Source organism: Salmo salar, chromosome ssa18 (genome assembly GCF_905237065.1).
Source record: "Salmo salar chromosome ssa18, Ssal_v3.1, whole genome shotgun sequence".
NCBI lineage: Eukaryota > Metazoa > Chordata > Actinopteri > Salmoniformes > Salmonidae > Salmo > Salmo salar.
Genome location: NC_059459.1, coordinates 13,505,276 through 13,531,999, shown reverse-complemented (window position 1 = coordinate 13,531,999; position 26,724 = coordinate 13,505,276). Strand labels below are relative to the sequence as shown.

Below are 26,724 nucleotides of genomic sequence, written 5' to 3'. Positions count from 1 at the left end.
ATAACTCACTATACAGCAAAGAGTATAAACAAAATGTGCACACAAGGCTACATGCAACTCTGGCTTTGATCTCAAAACAAGCACATCATAATAGTGAACTCATGCTGTAAAACAATCCAGTTCTAAGTGAATGACACAAATCCATATATGGAAATGAGTCATTTGCATACAGGCCTACTGCAGCTCTGTTTGGTTATGGCGCACCAGTGTGTAGAGTAAGGCCCCGAGTCGCAATAGAATCCTAGTCCGATGCAGTCTGCCAACAAAATCTCTTGCACAACAAAATCTTTGCATAGTTAGTCTTGTTTTCATGCATGTTATATTGAAAGTGGCTAATATTGCGTTGATTCGATCAAAATCACCACAGTAAAGGGAAACGTTGACAATAGTGTTAACCAACGGGGAAAACTCTAGAAAGTTGAGTGAAGTTCAATCTTGCGCAGGCTGATTGTTATTCTGTGCAGCAGTCCCCGGGGAACTGCCCTGGAACATTGGTGTCAAGGAAAATATTGTAAAAAATATAAGTAATAAAGTACAGATAGTACTAACTTAAGTAGTTTTACTATCTGAAATGGTCCACCCACACAGTGTGGTGAAAAAGGCACAACAGCGCCTCATCAACCTCAGGAGGCTGAAGAAATGTGGCTTTTACAGATGCACAACTGAGAGCATCCTGTCAGGCTGGATCACAGCCTGGTACGGCAACTGCACCGCGCCCGCAACTGCAGGGCTCTCCAGAGGATGGTACGGCCTGCCCTCCAGGACACCTACAGCACCCGATGTCACAGGAAGGCCAAAAAGATCATCAAGGACATCAATCAGCCGAGCCACTGCCTGTTCACCCCACTATCATCCAGAAGGCAAGGTCAGTACAGGTGCATCAAAGCTGGGACCGAGAGACTGAAAAACAGCTTCTAGCTCAAGGCCATCAGACTGTTAAACAGCCATCACTAGCCGGCTACCACCCGGTACCTTAGAGGCTGCTGCCCTAAGGAACACTAGTCACTAAATGTTTACATACTGTTTTACTCATCTTTTATGTATATACTGTATTCTATTCTACTGCATTTCAGTCAACGGCACGCCGACATTGCTCGTCCTAATAGTTACACATTTCTTAATTCCATTCTTTTAGATGTGTGTATTGTTAGATACTACTGCCCTGTTAAGAGTTAGGAACACAAGCATTTTGCTACACCCGCAATAACATCTGCTAAATATGTGACCAATGAAATTTGATTTTAAAAGTATTTTTACACCACTGCGCACGCATACACACACACACAAAATGTAGTGTTCCAGTAAACTCACTTCTTGCTGAGGTGCCTGGCCACGTCAGACTTCCTGAAGCCATCCAGGTTGAACAGGCGTTTGGCCAGGCGCTTGGCAGCTTGCAGGTCAGCCTTGTTGCCGTTGGCCAGGGACTCGGTGCTGCCCAGGGCCAAGTGCTCGCCCACGTCCTGCTGTGGGAACGGGTCTGGAGCCCGGTGGCCTGGCTTCTCCCTGACAGATGACAAGAGGGATGACTCACATGAAGCTGTTCTAGCCCTATTATAAAACAGGTAGCTAGGTAACAATCGATTATATGGGACAGGTTTGGGTCTGTCTCGAATTCAACTGTATTACCTTTTGCCAACTGTATAATAATAAAACTGTCAGTGCCAAACTGTCTTGGCACATAGTAAAGAAGACGGTTGGCACTGGCAGGTGCCATATTTATAAAATCAGTTGACTAGCAGGTGCCAAGGTTATTGTCATGGGAAGTGGGCACACAGCCCTTCCATACTTGGCAGGATATAGCCAAATGTAACAGAACCACTATTCCAACCATGTACCTGTATTATAACCATACAAGCCTTTCAACTTCCATCTATTTTAACATGCAGTACACAGAGATGAGCTCTGTATTAAATCCATTGTCTCCAAGGGAAACACCCGTCGATTTTCTCCATTGCGCCGCATTGCTTTCACTCATAACACGCAGCTGAATTAGTTTATTTCCAGCCCCTCCACCTTCAGGCGCTTATTAATAGGACAGAATGGCATAGTATTAACATGTCTATTCACAGTAGTATCTAAACATGACCCCCCCCATAGGACTCTCTCCATTTCTGAACAACATCAAAAGGGTTCTGTGCATGAATGTTCTTCTACAGCTCATAACATGCGTGGATTGCAAATGATTATACCCAACCACACTGTTATTAAATCAAATGGAGAAGAAAAAAAAATAAGTTACCAGAAAACGTCAGTGCTTTTGGTTGTGTCTAAAAGGATGATCCATTTATTGCACTTCTGAAATGTAAATGGTCTGGAGAATTTCTAGAATAAAGATCACGCACAGTGCTTAACTAATAAGCTCTTTCCTAGTGGAAAATCTGTATGCAATGATATGAGTCATGTACGGAAAGGATAAAATCACCATCATGCCAATTCATTCTTCAAATTTGAAATTCTCTATAAAAAGAGTTTCAAAAAAGGTTAAACGTTTCCATTTGCGTCTACACAAACTACACCCACGATAGTCAATTTGCTTTGTGACTAAAGTTAGACTTATGTCTCTGCAGACATTTGAGAAAAAAATAAATAAAAATAAATAAATAAATAAATAAAATCAGAGCTCATTTAAGAGCTTGGATGGAACTGTCAGCAAGTCCTTCCTACAACATGGTAGAGAGTTACATCCATTCATCGCAGAAATACCCATACATTTACAGTGGGTGAATCCCCATCTAGATAAGATGAAGTAATCTGCCCTACCGAATTAACAGCATGGTCCTTTGGTTAGTAGTCCACCTTGCTTTAAGCCAAGAGAGTTCCTCCTCAAACGCATGACTCCTTTCAGACCTCCACAGCAAGGTAGCAACCCATCTCAGGATATAGAACACCCCTGTTTATTGGTTGTGTTTGGTTTATTCCACCGGCCCTTTGGGTCACCCCCTCTGACAGAATGGTCCACCACAAAGGAGGTGGGTGGGGAGATAAGTAGCAGGGGGCTGAGTTTGTTTATTCTTAAAACAATGGGTTTATGATCCACTCCTCCACAGAAAGGGAGAGAGAAAGACTCCCAGACTTATTTTCCAGGGTGTGGCGAGGGAGACTGTTCTTTTGGGACGCTAGCAGGAGTGGCCGGTGGACATTTCATTCAACAGCGTCCATGGAGCTCTATAGAAAAGTCTCAACATTTAAACCAGACCACAGCCTTCAGCCTTTATATTACCAGGTCATGTCCTTAACTTTACAACCGATTGTAAAGTTGGTTGTAAAGTTATACAAATAGTCTCCATCGCAAACCGACATCTTATGTCCCGTTTCAGTTTCATAAACTGGTTTTGCTGCATCATGAGAACAGTCAACCCACACTCCACAGACACTGAGAAAGTGCTCAGTCTTGCCTTTGTTGACAAGGGCTGACAACATATCACCACTGAGAAGAAACCCTCCAACTAAGACGGACATACAAAGCTACAGTTGAAGCTATGACATCTAAAAGATAACCAAAGTAAGCTGAACAATGGGAGTTACATGTTCTCTGATATATTTGCTCTTTGACTCAGGCTATGCTATAGATCAGAGCAGCAGTCTCTCACTTTGTTGAATTGCCCTTTTTCTCCGGGCAACACATTCCACTGTCACTAAAGATGACACAGCATATAAGATCATGTATTCACTGTAAGATACCACAGCTACAAAGAATCTTGGAAAGTTAGTATTCGTCTACACATATTACATACATACCACACACACACACACACACACACACACACACACACACATTTCCCCCCAACAGGCACAGAGTTGTTTGTGGAAGTTATTAGGCCTACTTGAAGGAGTCACATTGCTTCCCCTGTTAGGAAATATCTTAGAGCTTTTATCCCAGTTCCCATCTGTGCTATGAATTATTAAGTGTTTTCGCTCTTGCTTTACAGATAGTTCAGAGCCAAAGCCCCCTGGAAAATCAGATGAGTCACGTCAAGGGGTTTCACTCAACACATTTCTAAATAAACCAAAAATATACACCCTAATCAAGAATTCAATTTCGCATTCTACACAGAGCCAGAATCTAGGCGCTACAGTTTATATACAGAGGCAATAAACAGGAATCTATGTTGCTGATTCAGTTGACAGGTCAGGAAATGGTAAAAAAGCTGAAATTATTGGACAAATACCAACACATGGCCCATGGACAACGTAACATTCTAGAATGTCCCCCCCAGGTGAAGCCAAGCCTGCTAGCTGATCTAAGAACACCGAGGTGAGCCTCTGTCGTAGGGACCAGAACCAACAGGTATTAATCACTCCATCAATAACACCATGAAGTGCCACATAGCGTCTCTGAACACACACTGTCACGCCCACCCTGTACATCACCCATTTCTTACCAGACACTGTATAACACTGTCCAGCCAGCTAGGAGTCACAGCAACACAGATAATCAGCTCAAATTCATTTCATAACATTAGACCATTCGTAACAAAATGTAAAAAAATAAATAAAATAAAAAACACATGATAAAGTCAACCTCTGCTGTCCATAACACTGTCGAGGTCCACACACACCTCTGACAGACAGACGGATGTAGGTATGGTACCTTGGGGAACTCACCGGTAGATGGCTGGGTAGGGGGCATACAGGTACCCGTCTTCCAAAGCCCCGCCCCCCCCAGCAGAGCAAATAGCGTGCCATGTTGTCCCCAGAGCCCTGCCCCTTTCACACCCAACCACGGCACGCTGCGGTGAGGTAACCCTGCCAGTCAACAGTCTATCCCACTGACCACATGGAATCTCCAGCCACACGCCCGACACAGCTCTCAGCCGGAGCCTAGCACAGCCTCATGGTGCATTTCACAACTTGTTATCTTCCATTTCCCCTCCTTGGTGTCTGGATACTCGCTCTGCCTTATTTGGCGCCCTAATCTGTTGCCGTTACCCTGTTGCTGTCCTCCCCTGCTGTCCCGTCTCTCTTTAACGCTCTCGCTGGCTCGGTCAGTTCCTCCCTCTCCGGCTCGCTGTAGCAAAGATGGTGGATAAATGAAGATAGAAACTCTGTGGCCTGAGGGAACTAAACCACCACAGAGTTTCATAATGTACTGTCTTTGCTTAGGCCATTTTTTTTTAAAGGCCAGTTCCGGTCTACTTAACTGGGTGTGAATGAAATAGCAGCTGGGTCTGGTCTCCTTAGTTCATTGAACCAGAAAAAAAAACAGAGTGGGGTGTCTCTCTTCCTCTTCCGTCTCTGCCTGTAGCTCTCAATCTGATCTCTGAAGTATCCAAGCCAGTGTGGACACAGTATGTGGTAATAATTTGGCAGGATCTTTGTTGAACTCAGTTACTCGGTCACTCTCAAGTCTTTCACTGCCTTCTCTCTCAGTCAGTATCCGCCGTGTGCCTCTCTCTGCAGATGGCTCATCAGCTGGGCTATTTTCCGCTGCTGGAGAAAGCATGCATTTCCTCTCTCCATGGCTGCAATCCCACCTCCTTTCCCCCTCTCTCTTCGTCTCCCCTTACCTCCCCTCCCACTTTCTATGTTTCTAACCTATTTTCTGATTTCACATCTGTCAGCTCCCATCTCTCTAAACAAATACACATGTAGCCTATCAGATTTAAATCCCAGTACAGTTTCAGTAAAACTCAAGTGTGTCCATGTTGCAGTAAAGCCAAACAAACAGAAAGATATGAAAGATAAAAGTAGCATACAACAATGACATCATACAGACTGATGATACCAGATCTATTCCTTTACTAATACATATATTTCATGTCTACCAAAGAACAGACTTCATGGTTTTACTAATTCGTATTTTAAAGTCATTGTTGACATGGCTTCTGGCACATGAAGTAAAGAATCTAGCCAAAGATAAGACTCCTTCCAGACCACTCAGTCCAACAAGTCTGGCTCTAGAACAATGAGTCTCTTGTGGATCAAAAGCCAACTGAAGTGAACTTGATTTTCTCAAAGTGAACTTGTGACACTGGACATATCTTTAAATGAACTTTCGATTCAAATCAAACTGCCTTTTGTAGTTTGATCAAAAGACTTGAGTTCATGGTGTGACTTGAAAAAGGAGTTGTGTCAGTGGCCCTGCTGCAGTTAATACTATAGCCTCCTGTGACTTAATAGTCCAAAAGAGTGCTCGACCTCACACTCAACTGGCTCTTTTCTATTTTAAAACCCTGAAATCACATGCGCCAGGAAGTTAATCTGCAGTTGCCATGGTTACCCAGTATGGCTGGCTGAACTACAGATCGGATTGGCTGCCTGACGTGAAAGGCGGTGCAACCAAGGAGCCAGGTGGCATGGCAGAAGGGGTTTGACTGACTTTCAGTGAAACCAGTGACGCTAAACACACATGGAAACGCTCACTCACTGAATAGATGGGAAGATACACTGGGTATGAGTATGCCTACACATGTTTTATATAAAAATGTACACTTATGCATAAATTAACATTCACAAATAGGACCCGGGTACTCAGATTCTCAGGCCCCTATTAATATAATTTGTCCTGTAAACAAAGTTATAATAATTCCATTTTTAGAAGGGTTGGTGGGACTGATATACTACACCTTGCAATGAAAATAACACCAACTTGATTATTAGCCACTACATTGTAGAATAATAATGAAGACATCAAAACTATGAAACACATATGAAATCATGTAGTAACCAAAAAAAAAGTCTTAAATCAAAATATGTTATATTTGTGATTCTTCAAATTGCCACCCTTTGCCTTGATGACAGCTTTGCACATGCTTGGCATTCTCTCAACCAGCTTCACTTGGAATGCTTTTCCAACAGTCTTGAAGGATTTTCCACATATGCTGAGCACTTGTTGGCTGCTTTTCCTTCACTCTGCGGTCCGACTCATCGCAAACCATCTCAATTTGGTTAAGGTCGGGAGATTGTGGAGGCCAGGTCATCTGATGCGGTCATCTGATGCAGCACTCCATCACTCTCCTTCTTGGTAAAATAGCCCTTACACAGCCTGGAGGTGTGTTAGGTTATTGTCAAGTTGAAAAACAAATGATAGTGGGACTAAGCCAAAACCAGATGGGATGGCGTATCGTTGCAGAATGCTGTGGTAGCCATGCTGCTTTAGTGTGCCTTGAATTCTAAATAAATCACTGACAGGGTCCCCAGCAAAGCACCCCCACACCTCGTCCTCCATGCTTTACGATGGGAAATACACATGTGGAGATCATCCGTTCACCCACACCGCGTCTCACAAAGACACGGTGGTTGAAACCAAAAATCTCCAAGAGACCAAAGGACAAATTTCCACCAGTCTAATGTCCATTGCTTGCGTTTCTTGGCCCAAGCACGTCTCTTATTATTGCTGTCCTTTAGTAGTGATTTCATTGCAGCAATTCAACCATAAAGGCCTGATTCACACAATCTCTTCTGAACAGTTGATGTTGAGATGTGTCTGTTACTTGAACTCTGTGAAGCATTTATTTGGGCTGCAATTTCTGAGGCTGGTACCTCTAATGAACTTATCCTCTGCAGCAGAGGTAACTCATGGTCTTAAATTCCTGTGGCGGTCCTCATGAGAGCCAGTTTCATCACAGCGCTTGATGGTTTATGTGACTGCACTTGAAACTTTCAAAGTTTTTGAAATGTTCCGCATTGACTGACCTTCATGTCTTAAAGTAATGATGGACTGACGTTTCTCTTTGCTTATTTGAGCTGTTCTTGCCATAATATGGACTTGGTCTTTTACCAAACAGGGCTATCTTCTGTATACCACCTGTCATGACGTTGGCCTCTTTGAGTACAGGGAGGACAGTTGACCCCCTCCCCCCTTGCACCATCCCCCAACCTACCTCCCCCCACCCAGGCCCTGTGTGAAAGTGTTGTAAAATTCCAGAGGAGAATCTTACAACCACATGGCCCAGTTGAGACACAGAGGGGTCCCATAGAGAGACACAGGAAATTCTTCCAACTCACAGAATTGGGGAACCGAATGACATTTGGGTTCTGGAGAAGGTATGGAAGATTGGTGAAGAATCCAGCTACGAACTGGTCCGCTTGGTACAATTTTGTGATACTCAGAAGAGACAATATAGCCATATTACCATAAAACGGTTTATATAATAGCCTCAGCCTTGAGACTCGCATCCACATGGTTGTATAGAATGTATTAATAAGGATAAAGCTATTTGTAATACATTGAGATGCTATGTACTGATGTTAATGTGATAGAATTATATTTCTGTACCAAGCTTAACTCAGTCATCGGCACGCCCCCAGGGACACAGACAGGACCAGGTGTCATGTGACATGTTCACTATAAAACCATAGCCTGATCTACTTTCTTCAGACCCGGCCTCCACTCCATTGCGAGTTGGCCAATAGGTTTGACCATCCAAGTACTCTACTGAAAGTGAACTATACCACGTGGTTAACTTTTAGACTATTGATACTGACAGAATAAGAACAAGTCTTTGATATTAATTATTAGTCTGCAGCTAAGTAAATTATATCATTGAACGCGAAGACCAACGAAACATCCATTCTATGTCGACATTAATGAATGTCGCTTTGAAAGATTCATTCTAACCGAGAGAGAGAGAAACTATCAAACAGAACGACGCTCCAACAAGGATCCCGACCACACACTGAGCGTAAATATATATTGATTGCAATTGTTCCCGAATGAGTGAGCGTTCAGTTGTCAATATTAATGAACTCTGTGTACCTCCTCAGCTGAACAGTTTATGACCCATTGTTAACAAGACACCAGCCATGCCTGTTTTAGACCACTAGGGCACATTACTCTACCAATTCTTTGTGATGATAATTACTGTGTGTATACTTTCTGTGAATTACTTAGTTTAGTAAATAAATGATTTTAAGACAATTGATGTATGGATGACTCTTAGTAAAGGCTGGGTTCGTGCAGATACAACAATTTACGACGTTTGGAATGAGACTGGACGCGAGGTAAAATACACCATTTAAACCAGAAGATAAATCGGCCTATACTATAATAGAATATAATATATAATGTTATAATATAGGAAAGTTACATTAGGAAAATTATAACTTTGTAATCTGAATATTTTCCTTGGTGCCCCGATCTCCTAGTTAATTACAATTAAACGATTAATCAGTTTAATCGCGTGATAATAATTACAGGGAGTTAATTGATAAACATGTCTTCAGTTTAATGGTACCCCAAAGACACGACACACCCCTACCTTGTCACAATACAACTGATTGGCTCAAACACATTAAGGAAAGAAATTCCACAAATTAACTTTTAAGAAGGCACAGCTGTTAATTAAAATGCATTCCAGGTGATGATCTCATGAAGCTGGTTGAGAGAATGCCAAGAGTGTGAAAAGCTGTCATCAAGGCAAAGGGTGGCTATTTCAAGAATCTCAAATATATGTTGATTTGTTTAACACTTTTTTGGTTACTACATGATTCCATGCGTGTTATTTCATAGTTTTAATGTCTTCACTATTATTCTTCAATGTAGAAAATAGTAAAAATAAAGAAAAACCCTTGAATGAGTAGGTGTGTTCAAACTTTTGACCGGTAGTGTACCTTAACCAGAGGTATCATACTGCTGAGCCCAAATCATTGGACATCAAACCACAACACACTCAATCCAATACCATGTAACAGACAGTGCTGTACTGGTAATAAATACTTTCTGGATAAACATTCATGAAAAGAAACAATGGCTCTCTGGCCTCATCTAGGGGTACAACTAAATCTCTGCGGTTGAGTTCCATAGGCATATAAAGTACTACATTTTCACCATTTAGCAGACACTCCTATCCAGAGTGACTTACAAAAGCAAATTAGGGTTAACTGCCTTTCTCAAGGGCACAGACACATTTTTCACCTAGTTGACTCAGGGATTCGAAACAGCGACCTTTTGGTTACTGGCCCAATGTTCTTAACCGCTAGGCTACCTGCTGCTCTCTAGATTAGGAGTAGTGAGTACCCAGAGGCTCCTTTCAAACACATATTTAGGACAGATATCCTACTATAATAGGAATTGGAACTCGAGAATTGAGACACCTAGGACTCACGACCCGCTCAGAGTACCTCAGCTCAGACCCCCCCTGAGGTGAATGTGATGGTGAAATGCATGGCACAGTTAAGACTGTGGGAAGGAGGCAATTTAGTCTTATTTGTGCTCTAGCATCAGGCCTTCTGAGCTTTGGCGAGTCTGGAGCATCTCTACATGGCTCATTTGGTCAGGTCAGCCAGATGCTGATCAAAACAGCTATATACAAAACAGACACTATCTGTCAATATTGGAAATGCCAGACCAAACATATGTCACACATGCTTAGATTATAGGCTCTAAACTCCGAATGCAATCAAAATAATTGGGAACAACCATTCAAGGGACAACACATGGCATGAGATTTTAGTGACAGTCCTTTTGTAGGTCATCTAGGAGCAGTAAAGAGATGTATAACCGAAGCAGCATTAAGCGGTTTACCATTATGAAACAGCATAATAGGATCTTATAATAGGATCTTCATATAGCAAAATACAGTGAGCTCCAAAAATATTGGGACAGTGCCAATTTTGATGTTGTTTTGGCTCTGTACTCCAGCACTTTGGATTTGAAATGACTGAGGTTAAAGTGCAGACTGTCAGCTTTAATTTGAGGGTATTTTCATCCAGGTCGGGTGAACCATTTAGAAAAATCAAGCTTTTGACTCTACAAATTTGCTGGATGCATTTTGCTGTCTGTTTTGGTTGTGTTTCAGATTATTTTGTGCCCAATAGAAATGAATGGTAAATATCATACCCCCAAGACATGCTAAACTCTCACCATTACAATAACAGGATTATCCATAATCATGGTAGCATCCACATTAATTTAGAAGTGTTTAGAAATATATTCTATACTTATTTACAATAAAAGTTACTCAAAATTGACAGAATACATTACTTGCCATTCATTTCTATTGGGCACAAAATAATCTCAAACAACCAAAACAACCAGCATCCAAAACATTTGTAGAGTCACAAGCCTGACGTAGTCATTGCGTGTTATGAATATGGAACCAAATACTAAACTTCTTACTACACATAAGTGAATTTGTACAATATACTTGACGGGGGGGACTATGTACAAAAAGTGCTATAATTTCTAAACGGTTCAGCTGATATGGATGAAAATACCCTCAAATTAATGCTGTCAGTCATTGCATCACTTCAAATCCAAAGGCCTGGAGTTCAGAGCCAAAACAACAACAAAAATGGAGCTCACTGTAGGTGTTGCCACCACCAACCACACAAATGCACTCAAGAGATATCACAGCTAAACAATCTTGTAGAGGTTGGTGAAGGGATTGTGACTTTGCGCGTGCACGTTACCACTTTCTCCTGCACGGACACAGCAAAGTTGCTGATACAAAACGGTCTAAATTAAGTATACCTTGATGTCCATGCTTTCAGTTGGACTGTTTCTCTGTCACTCACCTAATGAGAGGAAAGTCTAAGTTAGACTTAGTTTTCATTGAGTCTTTCTCCAACCAGGACCTCCCTCCTGAAGTAGAATCCTCAGAGTAGCTGCTGAGCCCGTCTCCTGTGGGGGCCAGGGTGTTCTCAGACCGGACAGGGACAGACACCCTGGGAGGCTCTGGATGGGCCAGGGGGGCAAAACTCAGCTCCGTGATGTGACGCACACTCTCAGATATCTGGCTCTGGATCTCAGGGGTGAGGGTGGGAAGGTCAAAGGTGAAAACGGGCGGGCCGCTGGAGGTCAAGAGGTCAACGCTGTCCAGGCTGCTGTAGGAGGTGCCCTTAGCCCGGTGAGACTCCACAATGCTCTCAAAGTGGTGGCTGAAGGAGTCCAGGCCATCCGCAGAGGTCCTGCGAGGGCTGGTCAATGAGATGGGGGACTTGAGTGCTGAATGGGAATCCGATATGTGGTCCAAGGGACGACTACAGGGGAAAAAAACATGTACATCTTAACATGGGATACTCCTTGACATTTTTTTTCTACAAGTTTAACAGATCTGTACATTGTTTCAATTAAGACATTTTAGTTTAGATTTGAGGTAGGTACAGGTACTGTAGGTATGAGGTGTTAAACTCATCTCTATATTTGCTTTCAAGGTATGGTGTGTTTGAACAGTGAATGTCTCACCCCTTCATCAGCAGACCGTACATCTGATTATCCTCATGGGTGGCATGTTGTCTCTTCTTATCCCCCTGCATCCTCACACTGGCCCAGCTCACCAGCTCCTCCTCCAGCTCCTCCACCTCTCCGTCAGTGTGGACTATGGTACTGGCGCTGGAGGCCGAGGTGCCCAGCACGCTGCGATTACTCCCAAAGGCAGAGTCCACTTCCACTTCCTCCTGTTCTCTCTCTCTCTCTGCCTGGGCCTCAGCCTCAGCTAACATTACCTCATCCAGGTCTGTTTCCCTATAGCATTTCAGGGGCACCGCATCTAAGTCCGTCTCAGAGTACTTGATGGTTTTCCGGATGATGCCCGTTTTGGGTGAGATGCCAACCACAGCGACTGGGGGCGGAGTCACCAGCTCCACCTCCACCTGCTGGACGTTGTGATAGGATAAACTCTGTCCCTCATCATCCAGCCCCCTCCAGTGATTTGTGGGCTTCAGGGGCAGGGAGGAGGGAGGGGTAGGCTTGGGAGACTCGCTGGAGGTGCCCCTAGGGGGGGCTGTAGAGTCTAGGATATCGAAAAAGACAGGATGTAAAAGTGAGTATGAATATTGTTTACCAAGATATCTTGCACTTAGTCAAACGGCATGTTCTAAAAACCATGCACAAATAATCAAAAATGTATTGTTCTAAAAACCAGAAGTAAATGTATAGATTGTATTCCATTACGATGGTACAGTGTATTGAGAGGACTGACTACTCTATGAATGTTAGTTTGCAATTTTGTCATGGAAAAACTGTCGCAATGGCATTTTCCAGCCATAACGCCAGGTTCATCAATTTACCTGTTTAACATCAGCTCACTTGCGCTGAGGTCAGCGGGAGGGGTGGCAATATTTGCAGTGTAAAAGTGACAATTTCATGCAAAGTTTTAAGACCCACAAAAAGCAGGTCTTAGCGGTAACGCAGCTGATAACGACTTGGATTTGGAGAGGGGAAGAGCAGCCTATCCAGCCTTGACGCACAGTACCCATGGAAGGAGAGATATGCCTTTTGTGCCAGTGAATCTCGTATTTCGAAACCGTATGTTCCCCCCCCATTTTGATTAAAAACCAAGCATAGCCTACCCTCCCCTTAATCAAGGCTGGTTTAGCAGTATCGCGTCGGTGCATCTTTTTATCCTGGCCATTAGCCAAAAGTAGCCCATGAACAAAGACATTTTAAATGGTCTACTGAGAGTGCTTTGAAATATGAGGTTTTTGCCCCCTTTTTCATTATTCACATGCCTGCATTTCACTTTTTCAAGTAAAATGTTGTTTGTTTAAAAAAAAAAAAGAGTTTGTTTCATTTGCTAAAAATAAAAAAAACTTATTCAAAAGATTCACCATCTATGGGTTTATGGTGAGAATGTACATGGCTCGAAAGTAATGTGATTTCGTCTGCTATTTCTGGAGAAGTGCAAATATGAACTATCAGATGGTTTCATGATGTTTGTAAAACATGACATTTGCGAGCTGTATAACGGTGAGTGGACATTCCCCCTTTCTCTTTATATTGGACCTTTATCCAGCTCCTGTGAAAGGTTTGGATGTGTGTAAAACTCTACATAGTCTAAGTTGCCTTCTCTGTATTATACGCCGACGGGGAGAAATGATGGTGCCTGTAACTGTATTTAGACATTGCCTATTTAAAACAAAATTGTTGCTTCATTTTTATTATACACTGTATTTTTAGGCCTTATCAATAGCCTAGTGAATTCAATCTTGATTATTGACTACGCTTGGCATGTCTATACTGCGTTTTACAGTAGGCCTAGCCCCTATTTTAGTATTAATGCTATAGCCTATGTTTAGCAATGTATTTCCATATTGAAGCAATGAATTAAGAACAATGTGGATTGCAAACATGTTCAACATATTTAGCAAATATGGTGCATGCTATTTAATGAACTAGGCTATAACGGAGTAACATTCGAATTGATGACAATGCATAAGAGACAAAAATTATACAACTTGAAGCAATCACATATTTAGCCATGGAGCACATTCTGATTGGCTAATGAAGGACCAAGCCTCGACACACCCAGAACTTGTTTATTCATCAAAACAAAGCCCTTTCGCGCCATCGCCAGTTACTGCGCCCATAATTCCGGTTGTGAAAATAGCAAAAATATTTCTGACACCCCCAAAACTATAATGCTACCACCAGCGCTAAGATTTACCATTACGTTAGATTTGTTAAAATAGAGCCCTCAATATTTTTGTCGCACTAAGTAAAATTATCTGTTCTAAAGACCATGGAAATGTAATAAAATGACCTGTTCTATAAATGTATAGATTGTGAAGACATTCACCGTTTTGGGGCCTATAACATACTGTCTGTGATGAGTACTGTAATTCAATAGTGAATGGTAGAAGATGAGCGATAGAGATGAAGAGAAGGGATGAAAGAAAATGTAAATCAAACACAAGGGGATAGCTTCTCTAAGGTCTAAATTTAATTAACAGGAAAGTACACATTAAATGAAAGACGTGTGATGAGGAGACGTGTAGACTCTGAACCAGGGGTCGGCAACAGGCCGCCTGAGGGGCTAAAACCGTCCAGCGAGTGATCATTTGTGGCCCCCCAAAGTCTTTAGTAAAAAATTTAAATGTTTTAATGATTATCATTTTCAGTCAAGTTTAATTTAGGAAATCAGTTCCCAAGTATTACCACAAACAAAATAAATATGTGACCGTGTCTCAATATAATCCAGGTATGAAATGATCGTATTTTTAAATACAATCTCTTTTTGGTCTAAGTTGTGGTCAATTTGCAGAGTAAAAATTATTATAATTATGTTCCAGCCCCCTGACCAAAACAGCCCCTGGCTAAATCTCTTTGCCTACCCCTGCTCTAAACTATCAATAAAGTGCTGTAACCTTTTGGGTAAACAAAGAAAGAGTTTGTGTTGCAAGAGAAGGAAGCGAGCCAGTCAGAGTTTAAAAAGGACAGCGCTAATGCCAGGCCATGATGGCTCTATAGCCAAATCTAGCCAAAGCTAATTGGATTACAGGAATATTGTGAAGCTAGCTGCTTGTTCACGAGAAGGGGCTGACGAACTAGGAAGTCTAAACTAGAGGAGGAGTAAGACAGTGATTAGAGCTCTTTCAGGACAGGACCGCCCACCTTTAGAATCGTGGCAGTCCTCTGTGGGCTGTCCGAACAGGAACTCCCATTTGGCATGGGCAATCCTCTGGGAGTGCAAGGACGAGCCCAGCACAGAGGAGCGGCTGTCCGACTACAACAGATGAAAGACAGTGAGAATGATTGAGTAGGTGATAAAGTATAATGTACACTTGTAAACAGTCTTTCTTACACACACAATCTCTCGCTCACCCACCTGCATCCCAGAGGCAGTGTCTTCAGTGTCATTGCTCTTCTGGCTAGACTGGCTGGCTGTCTCTGCAGAGAGACAGTCCCTCTCTGGCTGACTGTTTTCCTCCAGACTGCCTGTCACTCCACTGGAGCTTTGGGAAGACCCCAGCAATCCGCTATGATCCTGGGTCTCCCCCCTGTTTACCCCATGTTTATCCCCCAACACAGCTGTTTCATCCCTCCCCTGTTGCATCAGCTCTTCCTTGGTCACCACACACAATCCATCACCATCAGCATTCTGATCCTCCCTATTGGACTCGTCTTGGTCCGTGACGGACACGTTCTCCCTCCACTGCTGCATCCTGGAGGTCCAGCTGTCTGGTGGCTCCATTTCATGGCCTATAACCAGGCGCCTGCTGCTCGCCGGGCTGTCCCTCGAACCCCCCCTGTCAAAGAGGGTGTCATACTGTCTCCTATACAGGCCAGGGGAGCCCCGGTCTCCCATGTACTGTGGGGGTTGGTGGCGGTGCAGAGTGGGGCCATCTTTCGCCACCAGCTCAGCTCTCTGCAGCCGAGGGTCTATGATAGGAGTGTGGGACGCCACCACTGGGTGCAACGTAGCTGGCATTGTAGAGGAGGAGATGCCCTTCTGCTGTAGGAGAGGGGAGGCTTGCCCTGAGCCTTGGCCTGGTCTGGACTCTCTGGAGTGGCATCCAACACTAGGAGACTCCTTGTCTGTCCACCTGTGGTCCTGGAGGTGGGTGTTACTGTTAGCTTCAGGGTGGGGCTGGGCTGGAGAATCCGTGCCCTGGAGGGTGGTATAGGGTTGAGACTTCCTAGAGTGGTAGCCAGGCCTGGGGCTCTCTGACCTGGCCGAGTCAGCCTGGAACGGGGTGGGGGAGGGAGTCCTCCTGTCCATGAGGATGGTGGGAAGCTTGGTAACCTCCTCTGCCAGCTTACGGGCCATGTCAGGGCTAGAGGCCTGGGAGATACTTCTCCTGCCACTGGTCTGGTTCAATCCCTCTGCCAGCTTGCTTCCATTTGACTGATCTGACGGTTTGGAGTTGACCTTGTTGGGTAAGCAGTGGCTATCGCTAGGAGTGTGGCTGCTGGTTTGGCTGCTAGTCCTCTGGTTGCAAGAGGCTGAGGTGCTGGTAGACATGCTTGCTGGTATGTCATGCTGGATTGCAGTGGGTCTCCCTGTAGGTAAAGGCGGGCGGAACTTGGAGGACAAGCTGGGGCTCTCATCCCCCAGGCCTGGCCTGTGGTTATGGACACCATAGTGGTGGCGAACACTGGAGGGGGACTTGGTGTGTTTGTAGTAGGACTGCCTGGCTTGAACGAAGAGCTGGTCAGAAGCTGGGCTTCTGGTGAGGCCATTTAAACTGCGGTTCCTGTCTGCGTCTATGAGGTGTGGATTGACGGGCAGTGTTTTGGTACCCTGAGGCAGGACTGGGGACCCAACCCAGGACTTGCAGCGGAGCTGCTGCTGGTAGTGCCGGGGAAAGCTGGGGCTCTGGTCTGGGCTGTAGGCTGCCAGTCTGCGCCTCAGTTCCGGGGAGCCAAATTCCTCTATGGCCCTGTAGGTGGCTTCTCTGGCTACAGTGTCCAGAGTGGCCCTGCGGAGACAGGGGGAGTCCTTGGGGGACAGTTTGGGGCTGGAGCTACCGGAGGGCTGCCAGCTGTCCGACCACACAGGGTCACTAAGCCTCTTCCTGAAGTGGGCAGGCAGATACCTCTCCTCCATTCCTCTACTCAAGGGGTTCTCAGGTATACTTTGGCACAAAGCACTGCAGGGGCTGTCCACAGACTTAATGCTGGCTTTCTCTATGTAGCTAAAGCTGACCACAGAGCGCATGCCCTCATCCCCCACACCAGAGCTATCATAGAACCTGCACCCACTGGTTGGAGTGGAGGGGGCAGTTATTATCCCAGAGGAGGCAGGGGATAGGGGCACCCTCCCGTGGTAGTGCTCAATGTCTGAGGAGCGGGGACGCACCAGAGTTCCATGCTGCGGCCCATTGGGTGCAGGCTGGAGAGTGGAGAGCAGTTGACCAGTCCCCTCGTAAGGCAGACTCTGCCTGTGGTGGATGGGCGGTCCTGAGTTGTCCGGTAGATCCAGCTGGAAACTGACAGAGTGTCTAGAGGAGGACTTGGAGGGGGTGAGGCTGGGACTGCTGCCCCCAACATTATGCACCACTCCTGGGGACATGGAGGCTGGGCTGGGGGTGGAGGTGCAGGTACAGGTGGAGTGGCTGGGGGTGCGCTGGGACTGAGGTAGGATGTCCGGCTCTTGCAGCACTAGTGGGTGAATCCCTTCCGCACCACCCCCCAAGTCCTTCCCTTCCTCCTCCGGGACAGACCTCACCTCCACATACAAGTGCAGGATCTTGCCAGACTGAGACATGGTCCCCACACTGGCCTCAGTGAAGGCTTCTGTCTCTTTCTTGTTGTTCGTCTCCTAAGCTTCCTTTCTAACCCAAAATTAAACAAAAAAATGGGTCCATTTGGTGAGGGTCAGTAAGCTGGAGGATGATTGTCAGGTCTCTTCGCCATGCTGCTCTGCTCATCTTTTCAGTCTGTCAAAGAGAAAGAGAGAACATCATATTAGGAATATGTTATTTTAAAGAGACAATAAAACAAACTTACACGAAATGATATCAAAGACTGTTACTGAATTCAGAATCCATCTTTGTAACCTGAGGTGATGCTGTCATGCTATTGTCTACCAGTCACGCCATGACACCATAGTCTAGGGATGCGTTCCCCTGACCCCCTGGGCGGGTGACTGTAAGCGAAACAGATATCGATAACAGCTTTACTCCCAGTCATTCTGAACGAGGTTCAAGGTTGTGAACTTGTGCATCTGAAATGTAAAACCTATACATACATTTAGGCCTACTCACAAAACCAAATACTATAGTATACTATGGGACTGTATTGTAGTATTAAAGAAATCTACTGGACAAAAATACTCAGAGGAAATTTTCCATAACCTGTAGGTAGGTAGGACTGAATCAACAGTTCAGAGCTTCTGCTCTTTTTTGGAAATAACTTGTCGGGAACACAATATACCACCCATACTCCAAAAAACAAGTTCTGCAGGCTCTAGTTTTGTCTTGATTATTGTTCAGTCGTGTGGTCAAGTGGTGCAAGGAAAGGCCTAGTTAAGCTGCAGCTGGCCCAGAACAGAGCGGCACGTCTTGCTCTTCATTGTAATCAGAGGGCTGATATAAATACTATGCATGCCAGTCTCTCTTGGCTAAGAGTTGAGCGGAGACTGACTGCATCACTTATTTTTATAAGAAACAATAGCGTGTTGAAAATTCCAAATTGTTTGCAGTCAACTTACACACAGCTCTGACACACACTTAGCCCACCAGACATGCCACCAGGGGTCTTTTCACAGTCCCCAAATCCAGAACAAATTCAAGAAAGCGTACAGTATTACATAGAGCCATTATTGCATGGAACTCCCTTCCATCTCATATTGCTCAAATGAACAGCAAACATGGTTTTTAAAAAACCCCAGATAAAGCAACACCTCACAAAGCCTCTCCCCTATTTGACCTAGATAGTTGGTGTGTATGTATTCAGATGTAGGCCTTTCTTAAATTTATGTATTTCTGTCCTTCCCTATTAACGTTCTGTATTATGTCATGTTTCATGTTGTGTGGACCCCAGGAAGAGTAGCTGCTGCTTTCGCAACAGCTAATGGGGATCTTAATAAAATACCAAATATATGGTCTATACTTGCCATGTAGGTTTCTGACTTATGGGTGGCACAAACTGGGATTTGGGGACAGGAAAGGGCAGGGTACAGTATATGTTAATTAAACACTATAGTAATTACTGTAGTGTTTTTGCTAACATTACTGTAGTATTTACTTTGTTTTTGTAGTATTTTACAGTAGACTATAACATTCTATAGTAAGTACTACACATGATTGAGGTATTTAAAAAAAAACATTTATTAACTAGACAAGTCAGCTTGAAGGTCAACATGAAGGTATACTACAGTGTGTAGTATATTATTCTACAGCATACTACAGTTTACTACAGAATTCAATAGTAAGTACTATAGTAAACTGTAGTATTTTTTTATGTGGGTATGGATATAGCCAGAAATAGTAATGGTATCATAAGTGATGACGGTAAACAGTTGGTTATGATACAGTACAGGTCTTGCTTGGATGGTTGTATCTGTGGTAGACTCCACTAACGTGTCTGACTGCTTGTTGGCCAAAGGCCTGTTAGCTTTGATTAATCCAACAGAGCTCTATTTTCACAGGTGAAGGATCCTTGAACATGACATCTCAGAATGAAGCAAAACAAGAGAACAGCAGGCAGACAAGTTACTTTTTACCCAAAACATCCCACATTCCAAGTGTTTTGTTATCAATCCAAATCTGTAGTCTGTCAAGTTCACACTCACCACATCCTCAATCTAGAATAGCAAGTGTAATATTCCCTCAGTTTGTTTGAGTACACAGATATCAGAATTTGTTGCGTCTCTCTGGTATCGAAATTGATATAATATCTGGTGAAATTCTAAAGTGACTCTAACAGGGTCAACCTCTCAATATTTTTCCTTTTTGCACTATATCAGAGGTCATGGGCCCACCTTCTGAGGAACTTGTTCACTCTGTTGTCTCTACCTTAGTCACGGCAGGACAGTCATTACCCTACAAATCATGAGGAGCAGGAAGACCTCAACCATTACCAATGCTAGCACACTGCTCTAATATTAGTTCCTATAAAAACCTGCTGTATGTAAAATAGTGTGCAATTGTTTGGAAAATAAATAAATGTGACTCTGGATGACAACATAATGATGTTTGTTTCCAACATTAAGTCTGTTTTCCTAAAGAAGTTAAATCCGCTTCGTGTTTTGCTTCCTTGCCACGATACTATGCATCGTAATATTGGTATCGTCCTGGCCCTAGTTGTCAGTCTGATCCTCACACCCCATGTACAGACACTCAGACACCAGTGATCAGTGTAGCAGGTAGAGAGAAATATCCCTTTACCTCTCCCACTGCTGTTCCTTAAAAGTCTCTCTCCTCCTTTGCTTCATTGACACTATACCAGTAAGACAGTAGTTACCAAGGCCAGACAAAGTTAACTAAGGCAAAGTAATGAATATGTCTCATTTAGTTTGAAAAGATCATCATGCTTTTTTGTCTGGAAATTAACAAACAATCGTCTCCCATTTCAGCAAGAACTAAAAGTGTATCTCCCATCTTTATGTAGGCCTTGAAATGGCCTTTGGGAATTAGCGCCAATGATCCAATCATCTCAGACCCTAAACACACATGCATGCGCGCACACACACACACACACACACACACCAGCTGGACACAGGGGGTGATAACTATCTGAGATCCCAGGGAAAAAACAGGGTTGTGCCATGACTTTCCTGGGAGAGTGCCAAACACGGCACGGTGGGGGGGGGGGCAGTCTGTCTCACACATGCCTCACACACCCACAGCTGCACACTTACACCAGGGGCGTAGGCACAGGCCCACCCACTGGGGAACCAGGCCCACCCAATCAGGTTGAGCAATATATTTATTTTGCTGCTCTTCACTCCAAATGGGACATTATTTGAATTTTTACTTAAACATGCAAACACCATAAGATATAATTAATAGCAAGCAATGCACTGTGTTAGTCAGATTTGATTAAATATTACAGAACAGACTAACCGTAATGACATTCACTGTCACAGGATGGGTTGTCAAAAATAACTAACAAAGCAACACCCCCAATAAGCCACAAATATGACTGCATTGAGGCATGTCACTGTGCTTCTATGGCTATATGAACCATGCCACTGCCCATTTCATTTGTTCATTTAGCAAACAAGACATCTCATACTACTATGGCTGACGGTGTAAAACACATTTCACTGCACCTATCTGGTGTGTGACAATACAACATTGTTTTCTGTGCCTTTATCACAGTCAACACACCTATATTATAGCTTGAATTAGCTTTAGAAATGCAACATTTTCTCTCAGCCTCATGGCAGAATGTGTAGAATAGCATGAGATGAGCTATAAAACTGCATTTTCCTCTCTGACCCATGCAAAATGTGTAGAATTATAGGAAATTGTCTTTAAAACAGAAACATTTTCTCAGCCTCGTGGTAAAATGTGTAGAATAACATCAGATTAGCTATAAAACTGCACATGTTTATTTTGCCCCATGGCTAAATGTGTAAAATTGCAGGAAGTTAGCTGCAAGTGTACACATTTTCTTTGTACACAGAGAGATGCACATTGACACAAACACATGCTCAATCAGAGGTATTCTGAGGTGTCTGTGATAAATGCATTTGGTGATTGTGAACCTGTTGAATTGATTGCAGTAATTTGACTGTCTTGCTAATCATAAAACCCAGCACCAATTATCCTCATATTTTGTGCCATTGAGGTTCCTGAGCCTCGCTTTGCAGTTTCACTTTGAGCCATGTACAACTGTTTGAGAACACAATACTTGGTCACCACAGCTATCCCTACACACTGGTCAATCAAGGTGAGTAAGGTTTTGTGTGAACTACTGAACACATGGAGAGGCGATGAAGAGTCTAGTCACAGGACAAAATTGCAAGTTAACACCATCTGTGAATGACAAGGTAACTGACAACGACCTGAAACAGACACGTATTTGTTTAATAGAACCACTAGGTCATATTCCCACCAACCTGAAAAAGTTAAGTCCAAATAACTTCTGTCTGGCTGGCCCAAGATGTTTTGTTGTTCCTATGCATGTAAAAATGTATGCTACGTCCACTACGAAATCTGTAGTGTGGTTAATTCATCAAATTACACAACGAGGTTAACTCACCGCACTTGAGACAGGGGCCAGGGCTCGTGCTTACGTTATTGGATACGTCTGGCAGGAGTCAGACATAGTTAAGTTAGTTGGGCCTGTATGAAGTGGAATAAATCCAGAGGACAACAACCAGACTGCTGGACATTATTACAGCCAGGAGACGTTACTAACATTTTCATTTCAGCGCTTTTAAAAATGTCCGATCCATTTCCTTTCATCCAATTCAAATCCCAATTATCACACATATCAATCTCCCCTGATGACCAGAAAGAAGATTATTATTATTTTTTTTATTTTTTTTAAATCACTCACTCCTAAAAAAGGAACACCTAAAAAAAATGATGTCTGTGTTTTTCACAGACTAGAAACAAAGTATACAATTTAAAAATACATTTGTCAATTCTAGTCAATTAGAAAACCGTTAACATATCAAAGTATTTCTAAAACCAGGAGTCCAATAGACATTTATATCTCAAAGTATTTCTAAAACCAGGAGTCCAATAGACATTTATATCTCACGGCCACATGTTGAACAAAGCACACAGAGTAGATTACAACCTCATAACACTTGAGGATCAACATGTACCCCCCCACCCCACCCCTCTAATACACTTACACCCTGATGAGCAGGGTACTCAGGCCTACTTCTTCTGTACTCAGACTAATAGGTCCCCCCCCCCATTTCTGTTCATCCTACAGACACACACACACACACAGCATCTGCTATCCCCCGAATGGCAGCAGCACAGTCTGGGTCTGCCTCCTCCCTCCCTCCACCTCATCTCCCTTTCTCCTCTTTGCCACCTCTAGACTCAGTGGCTGTCCGCTTTGCCAGCTCATCGATACTGGATTTACGCCTCCCTCCTCCTCCCCCCTCCAGACCTGCCTAAGTCCAATAGAGCTTCATCTTCCATCTCCTGCCACTCATGGTGCTTTGTCCCGCCCTCCAGGAAGAGTGCTCGACCAATCAGATCCCTTGATCCAGTGCCATCTTAACGGCCCAATGGCTAGTGGTGTAAAGTAGTCTGTTTAGCACTAACAGATGGTGAAGGACCATGCAGCTTATAGTTGCTGGGGCAGTAACAAGGTCAGAGGGGACTGGGGCCCTCCTCTTATTCAGAGGACAGAAACTAATTTGGCTAATTTGAGTCGTAGGGGCTAACAGTTGTGAACCTCTGAGGAAAAACAAGAATAAACAAATTCGAGGCGTCACCTACACACTCTCACGCTTGGACAGTCAGTTTCTCTATCCCGCTGATAACCCTACTAGTACTCTCTCTAGGTATCAACACTTACAGGCTAGCTGTAGCATGTCTACTGTACCTCACTAGGAGGTTCTGGACTTGGAAATTGTACGTAATACATTCTGTCAATCAAGTTTCATGACAGATAAATAGCAGAGCAGAGACCATGTAAGTTATTTACTCCCTGCCTCATGGAAGTGACAGCTTAACAAATGGCACCCCACTGTATTGTGCCCCCCACCCCACTCTATTTTCTGTGGTTTGGCTACAGTTAGGAGTGAATTTCCACAGCTTCCCCAGCCAATCTCCCCCTGGCTGGTGTCCGATCCGTCCAGACAAGAATGAGGGGAAAGGTCTGTGTCTGCTTTTCCTCTCCGGGATTTGTCTTTCCAGACAGAGAGCTTACCCCGACAACACACTCGGAAAACAAGCTTTACAAATGGTGATCTTTAAGTTTCAAGTTAATGTCACGCGCACAAGTACAGTCAAATGCCTTTCTTGCCAGCTCTAAACCCAATAATGCAGTAATCAATGTAGTAATAAAAATAAGGTAGAACAAAAACACAAAAGAAATTGAAATAGGAAGAACATGAGAAAGTAAGTAAGCTATATACAGGGTCTTAATAAGCCGTTGCTGTAAATGGTCTTGTGGCTTCGCTGAAGTTAATGTGTGAATGGTTTGACTTCAACGGGCGTACGCTAAGGGGGTTTCAGAGTCTCCTCAGACCCAAACACAATGTCAGATTTCAAAACAAGGGAGCAACAATAGAGCCTATAAACAGCTGAGACTAATTCACTTGAGAGATTCAATTTCATGTCACGAGACTGACCATAAAGTCAAATTTTACGTAGCCATATCTTCATATTTTTACCCAACAGCAGCTGAGCATATAAGCAGATAACTTCAATGTACAGTATGGAGAAAAAAATCTGCCCCTTATTCACCAAGATTGTAATCACCCGCAGCCAATAGTTGAACGCCCTACTCTTAATTACAGTCACGTCCACTGACCATGCAGAGTCAGCTGTGGGTTTACCTGGGGACAGTTTACAAGCCCTATCATCATAGCTCAGATTCTGAAAGAAATCAGCACTTAGGGAATGCCCCCGCATTGTGTTCAATCCAGCTATAGGACATCAGAAAGTTTTGTGGCCCTGAAATCCCACTTTATGCACTGGCAGACACATCGATGTCTCATATGCTTAACCAAGTGCCTTACACAGTCCGATCAATCTGGGCTGGAGAATGGCGCAATGCATTACCTCTGTTGGAGCAATCTATTCTCTGGCTGCAGTGGGGAGCCTGGGGACATGGGAAGAGGGGACACGTTTAGAATACATTCAGTCCGTCATCTTTAGGTGACAATACAACTTTGATTGCTCCAACAAATATCATCCAGTTGTTCTTGGATTTCAGCAGAAATGTGGTTCCTACAACACACACTATAATGAAGCAATAGCAGGGTAAAGAAAGCGGGTAGGTCATGGACCAATAAGGACTGCTAAAATATCACGGCCTCAGTATTAAAGCTGTGTCATGGGCTCCTGTGTCTGTCTGTCAGGCATGCCCACTATGCATATCAGCCATGCAGCATCTGCATGAATCATTATGCCCACACAGTGGGGGGCGGGCGGAGAGGTGGACTCGATTGATACAGCGTCAGAGCAGAAAGAAAGTAGAATTGATGAGGTAAGATGTAGGAAGGACAGAGTGTGTGTGTGTGTGTGTGTGTGTGTGTGTGTGTGTGTGAGAGAGAGACCCAGAAGTATCATGCAACAGCCTTACTGACAGAGTAGCACCTGGGACAACCCACCGGGCACAAACTGGTTGAATCAATGTTGTTTCAACGTCATCGTAGTGTGATGTGGAATCTATGTAGAAAATACATTGGATTTGAAAAAAGTAATCAGCTGTTGTTTTGAAGGGCAAATGTGTCGTCATCCTGGTAAACAAATTTCAACACTTGTATAAAATATGTGGAATTTGTACCTTAAAAACAACATCAGATCTTCAACATTATAAATAATTTAAAAAAGAGCTATAGGCTGGGCAGCACCTAATACTGGAGAATTGGTCTAGCTACTACTGCTAACCTTTCTCTGATCCAGGGTTTTAACCAAGCCCTGCCATGCTTAGCAATTATATCAGTCTCTGACTATTACCAATGTGCTATCGTGAGAATGATTTTGTAAGTGCAGATCTCTCAACACTAAATAAATTCCCTGTTGCCATCTAAGTAATTCCATATGGTGGGTTTAACATAGCAAATAAAATGTGACCATACTTTATCACCGATATATCCTCAATGCTGCTATTTAGGCCTTTATAGGATTTGCAAAGTCATCAACAGCTATTGTTTAAATTCAAATCTGAAATCAACTAAAAATAGACAATACAATAGGCCTAGGGTTTCAAGCTCTGGTTGATTTTGTAATTATCTTTAGTGATATTGAATTGTGTAGGACTAAAATCAAATCAAACTTGATTTAAAGTGCATTTAAAGATAGATTAGTACTAAGTCAAATCAAACTTCGATTTTTGGTTGAGAAGTGAATCCAACATATCAATTAAGAATTTGTAGACAAACTGGAATTAAAGCCAGACTAAGTCAGTGGCACAGATGGAACTATTCAAGCAGAAGATACATCTCTTTCAAATGTTGACAAACAAAACCAATATGACTTTTTTTCACAATAAATAGCCTAAGGCTATTTTAGAAAGGTATGTCCAGTTGAAGTCGGAAGTTTTACATACACTTATGTTGGAGACATTAAAACTCGTTTTTTCAACCACTCCACAAATTTCTTGTTAACAAACTATAGGTTTTGGCAAGCCGGTTTCGGACATCTACTTTGTGCATGACACAAGTCCTTTTTCCAACAATTGTTTACAGACAGATTATTTCACTTTTAATTCACTGTATCACAATTCCAGTGGGTCAGAAGTTTACATACACTAAGTTGACTGTACCTTTAAACAGCTTGGAAAAATCCAGAAAGTTATGTCATGGCTTTAGAAGCTTCTGAGTCAATTGGAGGTGTACCTGTGCCTCTTTGCTTGACATCATGGGAAAATCAAAAGAAATCAGCCAAGACCTCAGGAAAAAAAATGGTAGACTTCCACAAGTCTGGTTCATCCTTGGGAGCAATTTCCAAACGCCTGAAGGTACCACGTTC

General features: G+C 43.4%; 1 protein-coding gene across 4 annotated transcripts in view; it reads right to left on the bottom strand.

Annotated features, from left to right (window-relative positions):
• Positions 1-26,724, bottom strand: part of LOC106576711 (PH and SEC7 domain-containing protein 1-like) — a 47,294-nt gene that overhangs the window by 17,959 nt on the left and 2,611 nt on the right. The window contains exons 2-8 of one of the 4 annotated variants that reach the window (XM_014154040.2): positions 25,362-25,419; positions 24,811-24,850; positions 15,489-18,042; positions 15,275-15,386; positions 12,128-12,674; positions 11,458-11,922; positions 1,312-1,503 (exon numbers count right to left, since the gene is read on the bottom strand). In XM_014154040.2, the coding sequence (XP_014009515.2) occupies positions 1,312-1,503; positions 11,458-11,922; positions 12,128-12,674; positions 15,275-15,386; positions 15,489-17,870 (3,698 nt within the window). In that variant the 5' untranslated portion in view covers positions 17,871-18,042; positions 24,811-24,850; positions 25,362-25,419. Of the gene's footprint in view, positions 1-1,311; positions 1,504-2,760; positions 2,852-11,457; positions 11,923-12,127; positions 12,675-15,274; positions 15,387-15,488; positions 18,043-24,810; positions 24,851-25,361; positions 25,420-26,724 lie in introns of those variants that run through there. The other 3 variants (XM_014154041.2, XM_014154042.2, XM_014154044.2) reach the window with 3 other exon arrangements.